Source organism: Grus americana, chromosome 2 (genome assembly GCF_028858705.1).
Source record: "Grus americana isolate bGruAme1 chromosome 2, bGruAme1.mat, whole genome shotgun sequence".
NCBI lineage: Eukaryota > Metazoa > Chordata > Aves > Gruiformes > Gruidae > Grus > Grus americana.
This window is the reverse complement of record NC_072853.1, coordinates 136171658-136191507: the sequence shown is the minus strand read 5'-3', so window position 1 is coordinate 136191507 and position 19850 is coordinate 136171658. Positions and strand designations below refer to the sequence as shown.

The 19850-nt window shown below is 39.6% G+C and overlaps 1 protein-coding gene across 7 annotated transcripts in view; it reads right to left on the bottom strand.

Annotated features, from left to right (window-relative positions):
- SNX13 (sorting nexin 13) overlaps positions 1 to 19774 on the bottom strand; it is a 70096-nt gene extending 50322 nt beyond the window's left edge. For 4 of the 7 annotated variants that reach the window (XM_054815688.1, XM_054815690.1, XM_054815689.1 and 1 more), the window contains exon 1: positions 11410 to 11428. Coding sequence is in view for 2 of the 7 variants with exons in the window: in XM_054815694.1 (XP_054671669.1) it covers positions 19538 to 19549 (12 nt within the window). In the remaining 5 variants the exon portion in view is untranslated. Of the gene's footprint in view, positions 1 to 11409; positions 11429 to 19537 lie in introns of those variants that run through there. The other 3 variants (XM_054815694.1, XM_054815696.1, XM_054815697.1) reach the window with 2 other exon arrangements.
- Positions 19775 to 19850: the final 76 nt, after the last annotated feature.

Sequence of the window (19850 nt, the reverse complement as noted above, 5' to 3'; positions counted from 1 at the left end):
GATTGCAAGTAATTCAATTCTCTTTAAACTGAAAAAGTGCTTTATTGGATGATATCAACCATACAAGCCACACAGCTAAAATGCTGAAGAATGGTGCTACAATAAATAAAAAAAATAATCTTGGCCACAGCTGAGTAGAAGATTTTGTTGACTCATAATAAGTAAATGCTGTAAGTAAACTGCTTGGGGGTTGGGAGGAGAGAGACACCAAGCTAAAAAACCCTGGCAAACACAACAATTAACTAAAAAAAGATATGAGCTCTCATTATACAGCTACATTTCAATACACAAAGAAGATTTCTCATATTCATGCCCTCAAAAACACATTTTAAAACTTCTGCAGAGTGCTACAAGCAACAGGAAGACAATGTACACAGAAGATAACATTTAATTGTGGTCTTTTTTTGTCAAAAAAATCAGTATGCTTAATGTCATTATTCAAAAAAAGTTTAAATTCTAAATATGGGATAAGCACTCTGAATGACTTAACAAAACTTAATTAAACTAGATAGCAGGATGCACATTCAGAGTTGCATGAATGCATAATTAACAAAGAAAGTTCTATAACTAATAGATAAAACAGTGACCTTTTGTCCTACATTCTAGTTTTGCAATTTAGCATATGGCTACAAAGATTCAAATCTCATTTGGTATTTTAATAGGATTTCTTAAAACTCCACAACTTGGTACACTGCAGGAAGTACGTACAGCAGATAGTGGCCCAATTCTTGTGTACTTTAGATGAGTGGTTTATAGTCCTTGGGATTTGGAGACACTCAAATCATCAGCATGGTTCCATTTAGGCTGACTTTAAGTAAAACGTACTGCAACTTCGCACTTCTTAAAGGGACTTTAGCAGTACGACTCCCAGACAAAACTGAAAACTTAGTTTAAAGTTCCTTTACCACGTCAAAACCAACTAAAGCAAAAAATATTCCAAACGTTGCACAAATGTATGAGTATGCAGCTGGTTGGTACTGTGGAACTAGCTCAGGTATTTAAACTCAAACCTCACTACTTGCAACTTACAAATAAGTTTTATTTCTAATACCATTTGTTAGAAGAGTCACAGATTTACCAAAGCTCTGCCTAAAGTTAACTGCAGGGTGAATACTTGTCACTGTTGGCAGAAAGAACAAGCCAGTCTTCTGATGAGATGGCATAATGCTGGCATTTAAGTCACAGCTATCCAGACCCTTTAAAAGAAACTGACATGCCCTATGCTGGGAGGGCAAACTCCCAAACTGCTCTGTCATAGTACTAGTTACTGAATTTCCAGCAACAGCCACCTAAATGCTGAGAATGTGTCTTAATAAGGGGGTAGAGATGTATGGGTATATACTGTATGCATATTCATACATGAAACATCTTTAGTCCAGATCAACCACCATTCCACCTCATCAGTTTTAGCCACTTTTGCTTACCATCACTACAGATGCCATATGTTAGCCCCACCATCACCACTTGTCTTTCATGTCTAAAGTCTTACAATGAAAGTCTTCCGCAGTTTATTAGTAAGATCATATACACAAGGGGCTAATGTAGCATCATATTCACACACAGTAATTTTCTTCCCATGGTATGGAACTGTTTCAGCAAATTAAACTGCAATTGAAGTAAAGGCCTGCCTGTAAGCCCAAATAGGACACTGAAGAGCCTCATCACATAGAGGAGACACACCAAGGTGAATATTCGCAAGCTTGATTCAGCTGTTACAGATAACAAGACCATCACCTCTCAATGACATCTGCTTTTTTTTTCCTTTTTACTAGGCTTTATCCATTTTTCCCACAGTATACAGCCAACTACTAGAAGTATTACATAAAGAACTTGCTTTCTTCTATACATCTGTATTTCCTTTCTTTGGCTTCAGCCTTCTAATTAATGCAACATTTTGATGGTCCCTGTTGCACACTGTTACGGCTAACAGTGCTGAGCTACGACTGGGTACGTGACTTAACATGACCATTCACATGGGAGCTTATGTAAATCCAAAAGATTCACTGCTTATAAACTGTGTACTAAGGCCACACAATCTTAAATCAACAGTTTAAGAGAAAAAACTCCCACTGTAATTTAGTATGTATGCAGTTATGTGTACTATAATTTACTAGTTATGAACTAGCTAGAATATTTTGAAGGCAAATCAATGGGAGCATGGCAAGAATTTAATACACAAACCACAACAGCAATAAGTTACTCCAGTAACAAATACAACCATGTCTTACTATACTTTAAAGTAGCTTAAATTGGTTTCTTCACTTAATCCAGCTGACAAGCTTTCAGAGCTTTGCCTCTATACCATCTTTAAGCAAACTCCTCAGCCTTGATACAGCTTTCACTAAAATGGTTCACTGAGGTAAGCATAGGTTTGTTTGGATTTAAACTGGTCCTGTCAATTTTAGCTTGCAATTGGCAGTAAGATACATAAGTGTTTCTAGTTAGTGCAGAAACATTGCTACTCCAGAAGTCTGGCCAACAGGTAGTCCTACCGTTCCCTTTGCCACCAAATGGCGGACACACAGGTTCCCTCTCAGAAGGCTCTGGATGACACCGTCCTCCTGCTCCAGCCAGGAGCCCCTGTTCCAGGCACTTGGCTCTCTTCATGATTCCCACACACACTCAGAGTAATTGTGGCTTCAAGTTTGGAGACAGGGCGGGAGGGGAAACAAAGAACATCCATACAGGAAGGCTGCGCTCTGGAATCATCCACTTGTCAACCTTAAAGCTTCAGCAGCATACTAAAGCCTTAACAGTTGTAGCATCCAACATGCTAGCACCACTCCTGATGATTGCCATTTGTGACTGTTTTAGCATCGAAAGAACAGCGTCATTTAAAAACAAAAATACACTTCATTGCCCACAATTCTTTTACTGTGTATATCCAATTACGTTTGTTCATTAAAATTTAAAAGTGGCAGTAGCTGACCTGTCCCTAACCAGACACTGATAAGCAAACTATTCTTTGCGATATGGGTAGTTTAATTTTTTTTTAAATCTGATGTTTCGCTAAATGTATTTAATGCCACCTCTAGGCTCCCATTAAAAAAAAAGTGTCAAGGATTGCATATATAGATGTCAAGTTTAATTTTGTTAATTCTACACATCTGCCTTTTAATTTGACTTCCATTTTGAGTGTAAATGGAACATGTTCATGTATAAACCTTTCCATAATTAAGGTGAGTGTCATTTTTGTCAAGTGATTAAAAACATTATTTTAGGATTCAAATTACTGTCTCTTCACTAGCATGACAAGTAAAATTGGAAAGCTGTATCAACTGGAATGCCAATTTCAGCTGTGGTGAAATTGTTATGTTACACTACTAGGAGAAATATTTAGCAATTGCAAAATAAAACATTAACATCTTTGTAGTTACATTCTCCTATCTGTCAAAATTACAGCAATCAAGTGGAAGACATGTCAAGTGGGGTTTTGAAAAAGAGTTCTGCATATCCTCATTTCCTACCATCTCTACAGGTCTCTAACCTCTTCCTCCTTATCCTCTTGACCTTTTCCATCCTTAGCCCAAAAAGGCAAGGCAAAGAAAAACCTTAAGCTCCACTCCTACTTCAGACTACATAAACATAATTGTAGTGAACCTACGCAGCAAATTACTGCAGTACTCACAAGAAACTCTTGGGATTTCTTTATAAAGGAATTTTATATAGTCTATTTTGCTTTTATTGTTCTAAATTTATATTTATTTTTTTCCTGAAGCAAGCCTAAAATATTAAAGTATATAAATATATACTAATCATCTTTTAAATGAAAAAATATTACACAATTAATGTTAAGTTTCAAGAAGTCAGGCCAATGAAGTTTCTTCTGGATAAGTGCAGTATTCCTGCTGATCCCTCCTGGTTACAGAGGCTGGCGACTCTCCTCTCCTCTGCTACGCAAAAAGTCCATCTATCCACTCTCTATCTTGCCGCCTCCTCTTCCGCTCAACACACGCTTTGTATGTCAATGGCTTAATTAGTTAACAGTTGGATTAATTCAAGTGCAATAGTGTCTAACTATATTTAGTTTGGATTTTCCTGCTGCTTCTCACACTGCATGAGACAGAAAAGCTTTTGGGATCATTATCCCCTACCCTCCCCCACAGTAATACAAGGTAGTTTACCAAAGCTCTTATGGACAGGTGATAACTTTTCATTTATATTCCAAAAATCTCAACTACAGCACTGTTTTGACAATTCATAAAGTTCATTTTTAAAAGTGCAAATCTTTAAGAAAATGTTAGCATGTGTTTTCATTTAAAGTACATAACACAAAAGTACTGTATGCAACTAATAAGTTTAGAAGCTATTATGCACACTTTACTTCAACTTCAGTATTTATCCAGAGAGCAAAAAATTCCATTACTAAAAAAAACCTGCCTGTTTGCTACAGTCAGAATATTACTATTAAAATAAAAATAGAAAATTATGTGCCATATTTTGATACAACTGGTTTGTGCAGTAAAGCTGATGAAGAAAAATAAGTGTCTTCTGATTAACACTGATAACCGCTCTAGCAGAAATCATATTTTCAACACCAAACATTCTTTTCAAGCAAGAAAAACCGAGTAAAATTCGGCCTGGAGTCAAGAGTCAAGATTTTTTTTCCCCCCTCTCTCACCTGCTCTGCCAGCATTGCTGATCACAACATGAAATTAGGAAGTGGATTTTTTAATTCTAAATCGACCTTCATTTTACTAGCATTTATTTTCAGCACTAACAGCTATTTTATTAAACAGCAGAAGTATCAGCAAGGGACAGAAAGCCTCATTTCATGTAACCTTATTATGAAAGTGGAATAAGTATTTATCTTACTATGAAAAACAAGAAGCCACCTTCACACACACGCTCTTTCTGATAACATGCTTGCATTGAGAGGTAGGCCCGTGTGAACCGCATGAGGTTCTATACGGCCAAGTGCAAAGTCCAGCACATGGGTTGGGGTAATCCCAAACCCAACTAACGGCTGGGTGGAGAACAGATTGAGGGCAGCCCTGAGGAGAAGGGTTTGAGGGTGTTGATGGACAAGCAGCTCAACATCAGCTGGCAAGGAATTACATTAACAGGGAGGCACGCTATATGTATGCAAGTATATATTTGAAAGCTCGAGGGGAGCTGTTTACAAGGGCATGTAGTGATAGGACAAGGGGGAATGGCTTTAAACCGAAAGAGGGTAGATTTAGACTAGATATTAGGAAGAAATTCTTCACTGTGAGGGTGGTGAGGCACTGGAACAGGTTGCCCAGAGAAGCTGTGGATGCCCAGTCCCTGCAAGTGTTCAAGGCCAGGTTGGATGGGGCTTTAGGCAACCTGGTCTAGTGGAGGGTGTCCCTGCCATGGTAGGGGGGTTGGAACTAGATGATCTTTAATGTCCCTTCCAACCCAAACCATTCTATGATTAAAACCCACTCTGAATCATATTCTAGTTTAAAAGGATATGGAGTTCTGGTCAAATTTAAAAGCAGCACTTAAGCATCTTGGACAACAGGAAATAGGAGATGCAAGCCCACTTTCAGCTACTTTCTTAAAACACAGAAGTGACATTCTCAAACTTGTTTTTAATATAATTGCAAAGCAAGTGATCCTTTTCCTTTGTAAGTATCTATATTGACTTGTATCTAGGCTAGTTTAGCCCTGTAGACAGAAAACAGACAAAAAGGATTAAAGCATTTTGGATCACCTAAGGTGATCCAAACAGCGCCAAGCTTACTGCTTGACAGGATCACTTAAGGTGATCCAAAATGAGAAAATAAAGTAATCCCTCTAGCTTGAATTCAAGCCAACAAGATAATCTAGATGATGTTCAGCCTCTGGATAAACAGATTATATCTATTTCAAGTTTTGCTAGTGCAAAACACTGGCAAGGGGAGAGAGCGGGAAGTCATATGTTCTTTAGTCAAGAAACTGTTACTGCATATTTCAATTATGATGAACACTCAAGCAGCATTTTAAACTTTTTACCTCAACTGCAGCAAGGAGTTATTTAAAAGTTCCTTTCACCATTTTCTTTCTTTCACTGCTAAAGAAACCTGATCCCACAAAACAAATTTAAAGAATCACCAACTTTGCTTCTAGAACAATTTCGACCACTTAAGAGTCCCACTATTTATTTTGACAGAAATACATTAAATTAGTCTCTCTCCATAAGAGTGAGATTTAGTAGGCTGTCTTTTTATGTTCCATCTAATTAATAACTTGTAGGCAGAGCTCAGGGCTACTGCAGGAACAGTTGCACAAGACACTTCGTTTTAAAAAGGTTTCTTCATCCTTAACAGTTATGCTTTTTTGAAGGTAGAAAAGAAATTTCTTTAGTTTTAAGCTCATGTTCCATACTACCGGTAACTTCAACTAAGCATCCTTGCTGCCAAGCAATAAGCAGCTGCCTACTCCTTGAACTCAAATCTCCACTATATTATCCAACTTATACCATTACCTATATCAGCTCATACCTACTAAGAAAATATATATAAAGATTATTTATATAAAAATGGTTTTGGACACAGTCTTCTGTTCAAAGGCAACCCATTCTTGTCCATGATTTTTAGAGGGAGGAGAAAGTGGAAAAGGTGGGTTATAAGTGGTCTAATGAACAATGATTACTTTTCTTAAAATAAATCCATTATTTCTTCTATGGAGATACTACACAATTTCAAAGCCATTGCTGCGTTCAAAATATTTTGTACAATCTTAAATTGATAGAATTAGCTAAAATGAAGGAAAAAACCAACTACACAATGATACAGTATCTACTTTAGGAAATCTCAGAAACTTCAAAACAGTTACAGTCCCACAAAAATAGAAAGTGAAACAAAGTGAAAGTGCTTAGTTTTTGCAAATATAGTATCATCAAAGACATGAAGGTATAAAAGAAGATAAATTCCATAAAATTGTGAACATTTTAAAACTTCACGTTGCAGCAGCAGTTACTGTGCTTTTTTCTCTTGCCTAAACAACTCATCACAGGTGAAACAGCAGATAATACCTTCAAATTTTATACTGAAAAATAAAAATTTTGTTTCTACCACTTGATGGCTTGCTTAGAAGCATTTGTAAGCAAATAATTAGTCAAGCAAACTCCTTAAAATCAGTAGTTTCTTCTAAAAACAGTGATAAACCATACGTTTCAATGAGATATGTGCAGGATGCATGTGATTTTTTTTTTAACTGAGAATTAAACTTATTATATGTGTTTGTATTTAATATGTATGTATATGTGAAATACACACACACAAAAAAATCTATTACTTAAGCTTACTGTAGAAAGAGTTAGTCATTAACTTCTGCATAATCTTTTAGTACCCTGGCTTCCTCAGGCTATAAAATTGGTCATGTGAGAGTTTTGTTTATTTCTTTAATCCACTGGTGATATTGTATCTGCTACTTGCAGCGCAATTTTGAGTCCTCTGATCTACGACATTATCCCACTAACTTTAAGATGAAACTGCTTTGGATGCAGTATAGTATTTTGCTGTGATATTTTATTATTAAGTACATACGACAAACTAAAAGTTCCCAAGTAAGCAATACTTCTCATCTAGATGAAGAAGTTATTTTAAAAATACTAAGTTAGCAACATAAGTTTAGAATATTTTTATCTGAGACTGGACTAAATATAAAGAGAGACTCTACTTGCCTTATTAGGTCAGGTTACAAATGTGAAGGAATGCAAGTGGAAGAAGCTAATTCACATTATCTATCATAATTGCCAGGAGGAGTCCTCCAGTAAGACATGCTCAACAAGACTAAAAATTAATTTCCACTTTGTCCCTAGTGATCAAGGCTGTTCTCTCTAACTACAGTCAGTTATGTCACATAACTTCGTGGAGTTTTTTTGGTAAATGAAATAATGTGGTTAAAAGATCCCCATTGCTCTTCAGCCCTGAAAAAAAATAATTTTCTTCATTAAAAAGGAGGAGAAAAGCTATAAACAATAATGTAGGGCTAAGAAAGGAGCCTGAGTTTCTCAGCTGTAATGTCAAGAGGCACCTTGACTACAGGCAGTACTGCAACCAGTATTATGGAATCCAGTAAGCCAAAGCTCAACAGAAAACCACATAAATCATTTCTCAAATTATACTGGCAGCAGAAAAGGATCTGCAAGAAGGAAGGTCCAGGCTCCATGAAGGAAGGAAAATACATGCTAGTCAGCCTCACCTCAGCCCCCAAGAAGGTTGTGAGCAACTGAAATGGATTTACCAAGTGCAAATCATGTGTGACCAACCCAATTGCCTTCTATAATGAGGTGACTGATGTCGAGGACAAGGAGGGGGGCTTAGGTGTTGTGTACCTTGCCTTTAGCGAGGCCTTTGACACAATATCCCACAGTCTCCTTATCACAAAACTGGTGAGGTATGGGCTGGGCAAGAAGATAACGTAAGTGAAAAATTGATTGGATTGCTGGATGCAGAGACACATGATCCATGGTGCAAAGTTCATCAGGCAGCCAGCAACTAGGTGGGAACCTTCACGGATCAATAGGGGAACGATGTTGTTTAATGTCTTCATTAAGGACCTGGGTAACGGGACAGAGTGCCAGTAAGTCTGCACAGAATACCAAACTGGGGTGAGTGCTCAATATGCAGGAGGGCAGAGCTACAGTTCAGAGGGATGTCAGCAGCCTAGAGAAACAGGTTGATAGAAACCTCATGAAGTTCAACAAAAACAAGTATAGGCTTACACATGGGGTAGAATAACCCCAGGCCACAATACAGCCTGGGAGCCAACTCTGTGGGAAGCAGCTCTACAGAATGGGACTCAGGGATCCTGGTGGGCAGTAAGATGAACATGGGTCGGCAGTGTGCCCTGGTAGCAAAGGCAGCCAACAGCATTCTATCCTGCATCAGCTGTATCCTGTATCCTATCCTGCCACCAGCAGGTCCAGCAAAGTGGTCCTTCTTCTCTATTTGGACATCTAAGACTACCCCTGGAGTACTGTGTTCAGTTTTGGTCTCCCCATTACAATACAAATCCATCTCAAAAATGATGTACAATATCCAATTACACAAGAGATTTTGTGCCAAAACAAAATACATCCATATACTGAAGCCATATACTGGCTACATTGGCTAACGAGGGAACAGTAGATTTAAAAAGTTTATTGGTGCTCCTAAGTAATATTCTGACCCTCCCCCCCTTCTGTGACTGGGAAGTAACACAACTTCTAGAAGTATTTCCCCTCTCCTCCACGCCCCGGTGCTCACCTTTATCTTCAAAAATAAGCAAGAGCAGTAGTGTCCTACACACCTACCACCAATGTAATAAAGGGCACCTACTGCCTAAACACTGGAATCTGAAGAAACTGCTACCAACATTATATTCATTGATTTTAATACTTTGGGGGGGTTGTTTTGTTCTTTTAATTCCAAGATTCCAGTTTTCAGTGCCAACAATCAGTGCCAGCACCACGTTCCTAGTTTCAGTTTGGACTCTTGCTTGCAATGATCACCCCTTCACCATATCTAATTTCTCTTCTCAAAAATTTACTGATAGTTCCCCAACATTTTTAAATGTAGTGCTTTTTAACCAACACCATAATTAACAAACTACAAAATGAAACTGATGTAAAAATAGAGGAACCTCAAAGATCAGAGTATGCACAAAGAAGCAGTTTTCAGTAGCCAAATAACAAATAGATCCCAAGTTGCAAATACAGTGCGTTTTCAAGAAGAAACTTAAATCCACTGACAGAATACTAGCACCTTCCTCTGAAGATTGTGATGTTACTCCATTGCTTCCTTCTTAAGTTTAAACTTGCTACAGTTCTTTAAGTGCCATAAGTTTTCTCCAGTTACAAAATACAAAAACTCTGATACAACCACTATTTCACTACAAATTCCCAGTAGTCTCTGAGAGTACATCTGAACTCCTGCAAGGCCAAATTTCCTATGAAGCATGTTTACTGGATGAAGACAAAGTAACTGTGAAAACAGACATTACACAAAATGACAAAAACCTTTACAAAGCTAGAGTAAGTCTCAAAACCTCCAGTTCCTTGCAACTGCTTTTGTGGACAGAATATCATCAGTTGCATAAAATAAAGCAACAGAAAGATATTAGTTCAGTGTCTCCAAATTATTCAGCAGTCCACAATATCAAAAGATGACCACAACTTCTTTAATGAGCAATTGATGCCTAACTCTTGGCAGAATGGACAGTGCCAACAAAAAAAAAAAAAAAGCAGCACTTATCATAGAATCTTTAAGGATGGAAAAGACCTCTAGGATCATCAAGGCCAACCACCACATTTGAAAGGTATGGCAAAAAAAGCCTTTACTTAAGAGGGGAAAAAAGTGTTTAAGTATTATTGCCTTTTTCCAATGGGATAAATGTAATGGGAATATTAATAATAACATTCCCAATCTTTCCCCTTCATGTGTTTAATAACCCCTTTCCCAATCCCACAGAGTTACTGTACCAACTACTCCCTGGATATCTCCCAGGTGCATATACTACCTCCTGCCCATTGCAGCACTGAAGAGGTAGAGCAAGCCTGAACATCTGCAAATAAAGTCTACAAAGAGGGACAGTTCCATGAACTCGGTCAAATACTTCATTCTCAAACATCAGGGCATGGAATATTTCCAACAAATTTAAATTAATTGGGTGGGGGAGGGAGGAGGGAAGGAAACCACAGAAATGATGCATCAACTCTTGCCACTAATACTTCAAGATTATAGACTGAAACTAATTATAGATGAAACTAATTAAGTCATTTGATCATCTAGCTCTCAGGGCAAGTTTACAGAAGATAGCTAAAAACCTCAATCATTGCCACTTGCTCAAGAACATCAAGAGCAAAAAGGAAACCTAACCAAAGCAGAGCTAGCTAACCTTACTCACAACATTCTTACGGAGGCACAGATGCATTCAGAAGTCACAGAAGGAATGACGACATGCTCTGTTTTCAAAAGGATGGGAATTATTTTGGATACTGATTCACTTTAGATCTAAACAAAAGGAAATGTAGCAAAGCACTATGCACTTCCCTTGCACTGGACCATGCAGCTGTTGATTTGGCAACTTCTCCTGCGTTCCCACCCTCGTACCTCTCCAGAAGGTTAGTTCACCAAGACAAAACAATTCCTTCTGCAGTTACTGTTTAGCTGCTACACCTGACACAAGAAGCAGTGTCACACCAGCTTGTGTCTGGTGGAAGGGAGAAAACCTCTTTAGTAGCAGCCCAAACTAGATCCAGTTAAGTCAAACATGAAAAGGCGCTTTTAGTGTCTTAAATTCCTTTATGCATGTAGGATATCTAAAGAAAAATATATGGCCAACCCAGTGACAGCAGCAGGAAAACAAACATAAAGAAGGAAGAAAAATAAAGAGGAAGCAAACACACAAGAGCAACAAATAACAAACACAAGAAGAGCCATACAGACAGCAAGGTGGAAGTATTCATAGACTAACCTAGGTATATTATTCCACACACGAGCAACGCAGTTACTTTGATCACTGGAAAACAGAAAAATGCTTTGCATAATGCATGAAGAAAAGAATAGTTACGGGCAAATCTCTAGAAATCTAGAAAGAAAAATTAAGAGTGCAAGCATAACGTTATATTGAGATTATTAAAACAGAAAAATAATTTTAAATAGAAAACAAAAGAAAATAATGTACTGGTAAAACAAATCACAGTCAAAAGAAACAGTAATGGGCAAGAACAGACCATCATTAACTGGAGGATTCAATAAAGGAAAATATCCAATAAAGTAATGGAAGAGCTGAGAAATATTCATAGAAACATGAAGTTCGCCTTTGGTCTCGCTATTGCTAACTTGTAATCTTCTCAAGAATTCTTTAAGAAGCTGCAGTAGGGCAACCACGAACTGAAAGACACAAGACCAATACTATTTAAAGTCCAAACCTTCAAACCAGAATAAAGAAATAAATAAGACTTATTTCAAAGTTTTAGTCACACCTGTAAGTCAAAATAATGCAAGCATGAAGCACAAAAGAAAGAATGCAGTACATAGGGGTAAGACCATAAGGCAAGGTGCTTGCACACACGCAGTGAGGGTAAATAAACATTTAACACAACTACTGCAGAGTACTCAATTTAGAAAAAAATGTTGACTGTGAAAAGGAAAACTGTGGTAAGTGTGGGAATTTAAGAGCCTTATTGTCCTAGCTTAGCATTATAAAGAAATATGTTATCATACAATAAAAATTACATTCACACAAAACAATGTTTTCCACAAGAATTTTAAAGTTGTATGTAAGCAATAAATGGACCATAATAAGTAATTCCCATTTCATTGTATGTACAATCAGATTAAATCTGTAACTGAGACATTAAATCACAAGATTCAAGAGTTCCATAGTATATGATCTTACTTCACAAAGTTAATGAATCTCCATTTGTTAGCATTGTGATCAGAAATATTGAGTATATAAACCATAAAAAGGGTGTTTTTTTTTTCCCCAGGTATGTTAAAAGAGGTTAGCTACCTCAATCAAATACAGATTTCATTAAAAATTAAGATATCTATCAGTAACAAATATGCCAAGCTATACTGAGGAGGAGAAGGGGGGAACAACGCTCGGCATAGCATTTTAGGAAAAAAAATAAACACACACCAAAATACAGATGCAATTTCAAGCACAAGTAGTTCCTCCAGTGGATAAGGAATACATATCATTATTACTGATCCTATTATTTTCAAGATATCACAAAGATCATTACATACGCTTCAGAAAAGTAAGAAGATACGCTATTATAAAATACTACAAGATTTGGGAAAGCTGAAAATAAAGTTTTGAGTTATTAAAGAGGACCCAGAAGGCAAAGGTTTAAGTGAAGAGGTGCCAGGCCTCACACAGAAGAAAGGACCCGAGACTCACCAGAGACATCTCTCCTCAGTCTGCAGCAGCAGTTAGAATAGCAGCATGGCAACAAGCGAGGCTTCATCATGTCTCCAAGTCAAACAGTTCCAAGATCATTTTCATGATCAGCAAAACTTCAATGCAATCACTCTTTCTACAGTTACACACGCTGGATACTTATTTCCTAAAGCATGTACACCACCAGATTTTTAACTCATCCGCACAGTCTGGAATGCCAAATGCTGAATACAGGATGACTGGGAACATCAGGCACATTCTTTCCCATTGCTTTCAGTACCAATTAAGAGCCATGAGAGAAATTATCCCAAGTCTAAGGAACTGTTTCATAATCAGTTGGATAGCGGTGGCAAGAATTTCGTGGTGAATTTCTAGAGTATTTTCTACTTGGCCTTGTCTAACAGCACCGACAGGAAGAGCGGAAATGCAGAGCATCCCACAGGATATGTAGCAATTCAAGTTTCCTGCTCAAGTTCGTTCCCTTACATCACAAGGGATAGCCTAACCTATACTGCCTCTGAGGCACCAGCAGAAATTCTTAGAATTGCAAAAATATACTGAAGAACAGGAATACATAATCTTAAAATAGTGATATTTATGAAACAGCATTCTGACACAAACAGATTTGATTAAAATAGAACCAGGATCACCTCGTTCTTCCCAGAAGCAAGGGGTTAAGGGAAGAAAGGCAGAGGAACAGATATAAAAAATAAAAATAAAGTCACATGGTAACAAAAGTACAGCTGCATTTAAGCAGCTAATACTTTTCAAAGTAAGCCTCCAAATTCATGAACATTCTTCAAAACAAAATGTGCAAAGCTTGTCTGAAGTTGTCTACCCACAACTCCAACTGCAATGGGATACTGAATTAAGAATTTCAGATATCAATGTTATAGACAACAGGTACCTGTAAACTTTTAATTAGGCCATACTACCCTCACTTGAATAAACACAGCGCTATTTTCACCAGTGAAATAAAAAACAGTTCTCAATATTTAATATTCCTGATTATCAAAAATTCTTCCAACCAAGTCAAGACACAGAAAGTACGTCATACAGGCCATTTGATGCTGGAAGGGACTTAAACTCATCTCTGCTTTGCTTGCTTTCCATTATCTCCTTCTTCGGCTGGCAACTGGTGGACTAACTGTTCAAATCAAATTGGTCTTGTGCTTACTGTCTGAGAAAATATGCAAAGCAGCAGGGCTGCAGAAGTTTAAGGGCCACCGGTGCCCACTAGCTTCAAAAGAAGCTACTAAGGTCAAACTGTATTCTGTCCTGGGAAATCCCTGGACTTTCAGAGAATCCCACTTGAACAAAAGTAGTTAAAAATTTGCAGGGCTTTTTTAATGTTTGTAAAATGCCAATGTTAAAATACAAGAATAAATTTGACTCACACTGTTTTAACCGCAATACTGAGATCGCATCCCCTTCCACATTGAAAACAGAAAGCCAACTGACACCATACCTTCTTCAGAAATTCACCTCCCCTCTCTTGAGGATTTTACAGCTACTAGTGATATCCACTAGGAATTGACCTCTTTTCCCAAATAAATGGCAGTTAAAAAAGGAGTCCTCTAGCTGAACATACCTATCATCTATGCTTACTCACATTAAAAATAAATGCCTGTTTCACCTCATACCTATAATCACAATTACCCAGTCACCATTTTAAGGTGTAACACTATAGAAATTGTGTAAACAAGGTTAGAATGCTCTTGTTAAAACATTTCAGTATGTTTCAATCATGAAATAATGCCTCGTTTTTTCAATTCAGAAATCAGACATTACTTATTGGGGGGGGGAGAACATGCAATTAAGCCCAAGATCACGATGCCTTGTACTTCTTGAAGTTTCTCTCTCAAGTAACTGAAAGTGCCAATTATAATTGATTTTTCTATTATTCCATCCCGGGTACTCTCAGCCAAGCAATGATGAAAAGTGCTAATGGGACTTCAAAATATTAATTCTTTGATTGTTGCCAATAACTAACTTACAACACCAATGGTTTCTCATTTCTAATAATAGCAACTCTCCTAATGCTAGTTCAAAGAAAAACATGCTTTGTCATCTTCGTAAGGGTGGGGAGAGAGGGACAAACATATTTAAAACAGAGATAATTCCCTAGAGTGCAACCAGACAGAGGAAATCATCATTTGGAGCTCCTCCAGCTATCTAACCAGACAAGCTACTACTATTTTTATTGAACTAAGGAACTTTACACTTTTCTTCTTCCACGCTGTTTTGGGGAATGGTCCAGACTGACATTTTAGAGTTGTTGCAGAACTCTGCATTCAGTCTCAGCAGCTCAGGCCCAACTGCACACTCTAAGAATGTTCCTGAGTGTTTAGATGCTATCTTTTGCTAATAGCCAGAAAAATGTTTTAAAAACAATTACTATGAACATATGACATCCATTCTTTGTAAAAGGTTAACTTTCCTAATTTTACCATTCCTCACATAATTTTGACACTCCACAGAATATGGAGTTACTAAAAGAGCTGTCATAGCAACAATTAAGGACACAAAGCAGACCAGCAATAGGGTAGACTTCATTTACAGAATATACTGAAGGAGAAAGAGAGGCTTTTTACCTCCTGAGGGCTTGCAACTGATGCTCCAGCTACATCTCATCTGGCAAAACACTGGCACAAAGGCAAAGCCCCAGCATACAAGTTTCACAAAAGGACAGAAAACTAATTTCTTTCCATGCCCTGCTCATTGTCTACACATTTGACGTCTCTAGCAGCAAAACGCAGTGCACTCACAAGAAGCATCAGAGCAACCTTCCACAGCCACGTATCAAGGAACAGAAAAAATTAACAATGCTATAGTACATCAAGCAGTTAACTGTGTTCTGCATCTTTCAGAGCTGGACTAACATATGCATTACAATGTGCTACTGTTTCAGTAAAGCTAATTCATTATTATTCTAAAGCAAATTAAAACAAGCTGCTGAGTCAACCTTTATTCTTAAAAATCAGACTAATTTGCTTGGTTTTGCTCAAAAACAGTTCTTAATGGTTAGCAGCTATCAAAGTTTAACAAAAAAGTTTGTTAAACATCTCTTATAAATAAAAAATAGATTGTTTAACAGAAAGGAAACACTACATGTAGCTACTGAATTATCGTGACCAGCTACAATAACAAGAAATACCAGAATGTCAGAGCCTATTTCATATGGCTCATTTTTAGATGTGGACAAGAAAAAAAAAATTTCCTACTTAGTCAAATTTCAAAAATCTTCTCAACCATCACTAGTACTGCAACAAAGTACTCTCACTAAGCTGAGAATTAAGTTGTCAAAAATTTATCTGATGATAAATCCAGAAGAAAGTCCTCACTAAGCATCTCAAAGGATTTTAATGAGCAACTTGCGAGGAAAAAATTGGAAGAAGAAATCTACTCCTCAGTTTCTAAAGTGCCTTCTTTAGAGAGAACATATGCTGCAAATGCAGACAGCATAGGCCATCAATTTGAAAGACATTCTAAAACTTCTTGTAAACTAAGTCCCATCAAAATCCTATTTAATGTTTGTTCCCATCAGAACTTAAGACACTATTGACCAGCAAGAGCCAGAGTTGTAAAACACCAGCTGCCTCACTGTTGTGGTAGCAACTGTACTGCTCTGACTAAAGAGACGAGAACGGTGAAGACAGTTGTCTGAAAACACAAGAGACAGACCATTGCAACTTGTGTCCGTCACGGCCTCATCAGACGACAAAGTGCTGAAACAGTAAGTCTCATGGAAACAGGCTGCACTGGGTCTTGAAAAACAAAGGAGACATCTGATGAACAAGAAAAGGGGAACAAGTGAAAAGACACAGAAAGGCCAACCCAACAGACTAGGGAAATGATTACTGCAGCAGGACTCTGAACGCATGCAGACAGAATGTATTCAATGTGACTGCAGAAATAAGTTCCAATGGCCAAGATGATGAAAAAGTGGGGAATGGTGTTTGCTAAGTACGTAAATAAGTATATGTGCTTGGCATCCAACAGCATGATTTCTGATGCAACTAAAGTAAGACCACATGCAGTAAGGGCCAAATAAAAAAAACACTTGGTATTTTTTTCCTGACAGGAAGTGCGATCTTCCCCTGAAATTACTGATTACAAGGTCCTAATCTTAACTTCATCCATGCAAAACTGGACTGAATCTGCTGGGGTCTGCATATACAGATAAAGTCAAAGGATATAGGAAACTGATCTTGAGAAGTTGTCAGTTATGTTTTAACTGCATGATAACAATACATGTAGAACAAGATTCTGCCTTTCCTTCATGCTTAAATATACTAAGAATAATATTGTCTACATTGTTAAATTATAAAACTAACAGTTATAGTGGGGGGAATGTTTCTAAATTTTTAACGTCTTAAAAAAAGTGACAGTGACCTTGGCCATTCCAGACAGTAGCAGACTACACAAATCTGCAAATATCCAGCTTTTTTTTTTTAATCTCACTTCACTATATGTTCTTAAATAAAATAGTTACTTTGAGAGAGGAAGAAAACCCAACAGACTTACTGGCTGTCCAGTGTCCCCCCTCCTCAAAGTTATTAAAAGTTATTAAGATAAATTTAGGCAGTGTACAGACACATGCAGTTTTCATTATCGCTCCACTCTAACATCAGTCCACCGCACATTCCCCTTCAACTTTCACACATAAAGAAAAGGGAAAAAAAGAAAAAAAAAAGGGAGATAGATTTTGGTGTTCATAGAATACTATACATATATAAACAGGCTTGAAGCAATCTGCATCTTCCTGCAAAGTGTGGAAAGGGTTCACGGGTGTGACTGCATGCAGTTTTCACAAGGAGTTTTAGCTACCAAGTCACCATTGGAACACCCAAAAAAGCACGCTGGAAAGGACTCTTTCCAGTTCACATGTCAGATGGATCCTCTGACAGCCAAGAGCTGCCTGGTTGTTTGAAGAACTTCCCACAACTGCTTTTCAGGCAGGCAAGCAAAGCCCGCAACTTTGCTAGACCCCTCCCCTTCCCCCAAAATTCAAAGTCATCTCCTTGGCAGAGACCAAGCCTCATACTTCACCCTGAAGTATCTTGCCTACAAATATTTTATGTGCAGGAACTAGAAGTAAAGGACATCAGAACCCAGTCCGCCAGACACCAAGGCTAAGTATCATAACTGGTCATCACACATGAGCCCTAGGTTTTACCTCAAAAAGCCAACGGAGCAAATGTCATCCATGCTGCCACACCAGTGCTATTAGGAAAAAAATTTCAATTCCAAGACAATAAAGCGTCTTGGATAGGCACACACAGCCATCATCGAACAGAACAGTCCAGTATGAGGCACTGACCCAGAACATTCTCTGCCACCCTTAAAATAATCTCAATTACTATGGTTAATGCTTATGCATCACACTCATCAACACTATGTACTAAAGATTAACAACTCTGACCACCTGCCAAATACCCTTCATGCAAATATAGGTCATATATTTTTACAGGTTTAACTCCCTTGGCAAATTTTACCATCCCAGGGAAATCTGAGAGCTCATGGCACTACAGAACCACTTTCCTAATGCTCTGAAACTTTGAACTGATGCAAACTGAAAGCTTCAGGATACTTTTGTAACTATCATTCAGGAAAGCAAAGCTAAATTTTTCAGGTGTCAGAAAGCAAACCTTCACCCTTCAAGATTTAAGACAATTCAGGTTTGGACAAATAACCTTCACCACAAGATAAAATGACAAATTATAACACACAGGTAACGCAATCATCTTGTTGGAGAAGTATCTGTATGCCAGACACCTGGCTGATACATTAAAAATAGAAAAATCAATCAGTTTTTGTAAAGAAAGCTGAGTACGGGGGAAAGTCTCATTTCTAGCAACTAGAAAACACCACCAGATCCCCCTCTTGGGAGCACCTTTGGACACAGTAGCCATTTCTAGCTCCCGCTGATCCTCGAATACCTGCCTGCATCACAGCTTAGCTGCCCAGCTACTCTGGGACAGAAACCCCCTACGAGGGAGAGGCGAAACAAGATAGCTAACTTCTACCAATTACCTACAAGCACAAACTCCTGCAACAGCAAAACTATTCGGTTTAAGCTGTTTAAGAAGAAAGCAAACACGGAGCCTTGACGAAGCTACCGCAGAGGAGGAGGCCAGAGGGGCTGAAGTCGGAGACAGGGCTCGGGGCCCAGGCGGGGACATCTCTCCGGCGCGGCCTAGGGCCGAGGCAGGCCCCCACCCCCCTCATCAGGTGCGCTCCTCCAGAAACGGGGCCCGGAGCGGAGGAGCGGCCCTGCGGCCCCTCGCCGGGCGGGAAAGCCCCACCGCCGGCGGACCGCGGAGAAGGACGGGCCGGCCCCGGCCGGCGGGCGGCTGCCGCACGGAGCAGACACGGCGGGCCGGGCTCCGCCGCGGCGCTGGAGCGTTCCCCTCGCGTCCCGCCCTGCCGGCCCCTGATGGGGAAAGGGCGCCCGGCCGGGGAGAAGGGAAGAGTGATAAGAGGGGTCTGGAGCTGCCCCGGGCGAGCTGGCCGGCGCTTCTGCCCTCCCCGGCCAAGGGGGACGCTGCCTGCTACCTCGGCAGGTCGGAGGCCCCGGCGGAGGGCAGAGCCTCCGGTCCGCCGGGGGCAGCGGGGCGCAGCAGCCCACTCGGGCGAACGGAGAGCCGCTCCCTCCCTTCCCGCACCCCGCCGGCCGCGGCAGGGCTCTTACCTCTGCTAACATTATTACCCCGCTGCGCTGCGGCGCCTCGGCGGCTCTAGCCCCGCAGCATGGTGAAGCCTCGCGGCCGCGCGGAAAGCTCCCCCCAACCCTGCGGGGAGGCGAGGCGAGGCGAGCGCCGCCAGCCCCCTGCCGCCTCCCTCAGCGGCCGCCCGCCGCCCCCAGCCCCGCAGCCGCCCTCGCAGCTCGGTCCGGAGAGGCCGCCATCTTGGGAAAGCTACGTGCGCCGCCGCTCCCCGCCCGGCGCGCCCGCCCATTGGGGCTGCGGGACGCGGGGCCGCCCCTACAGGGGCCGGCTCACGCC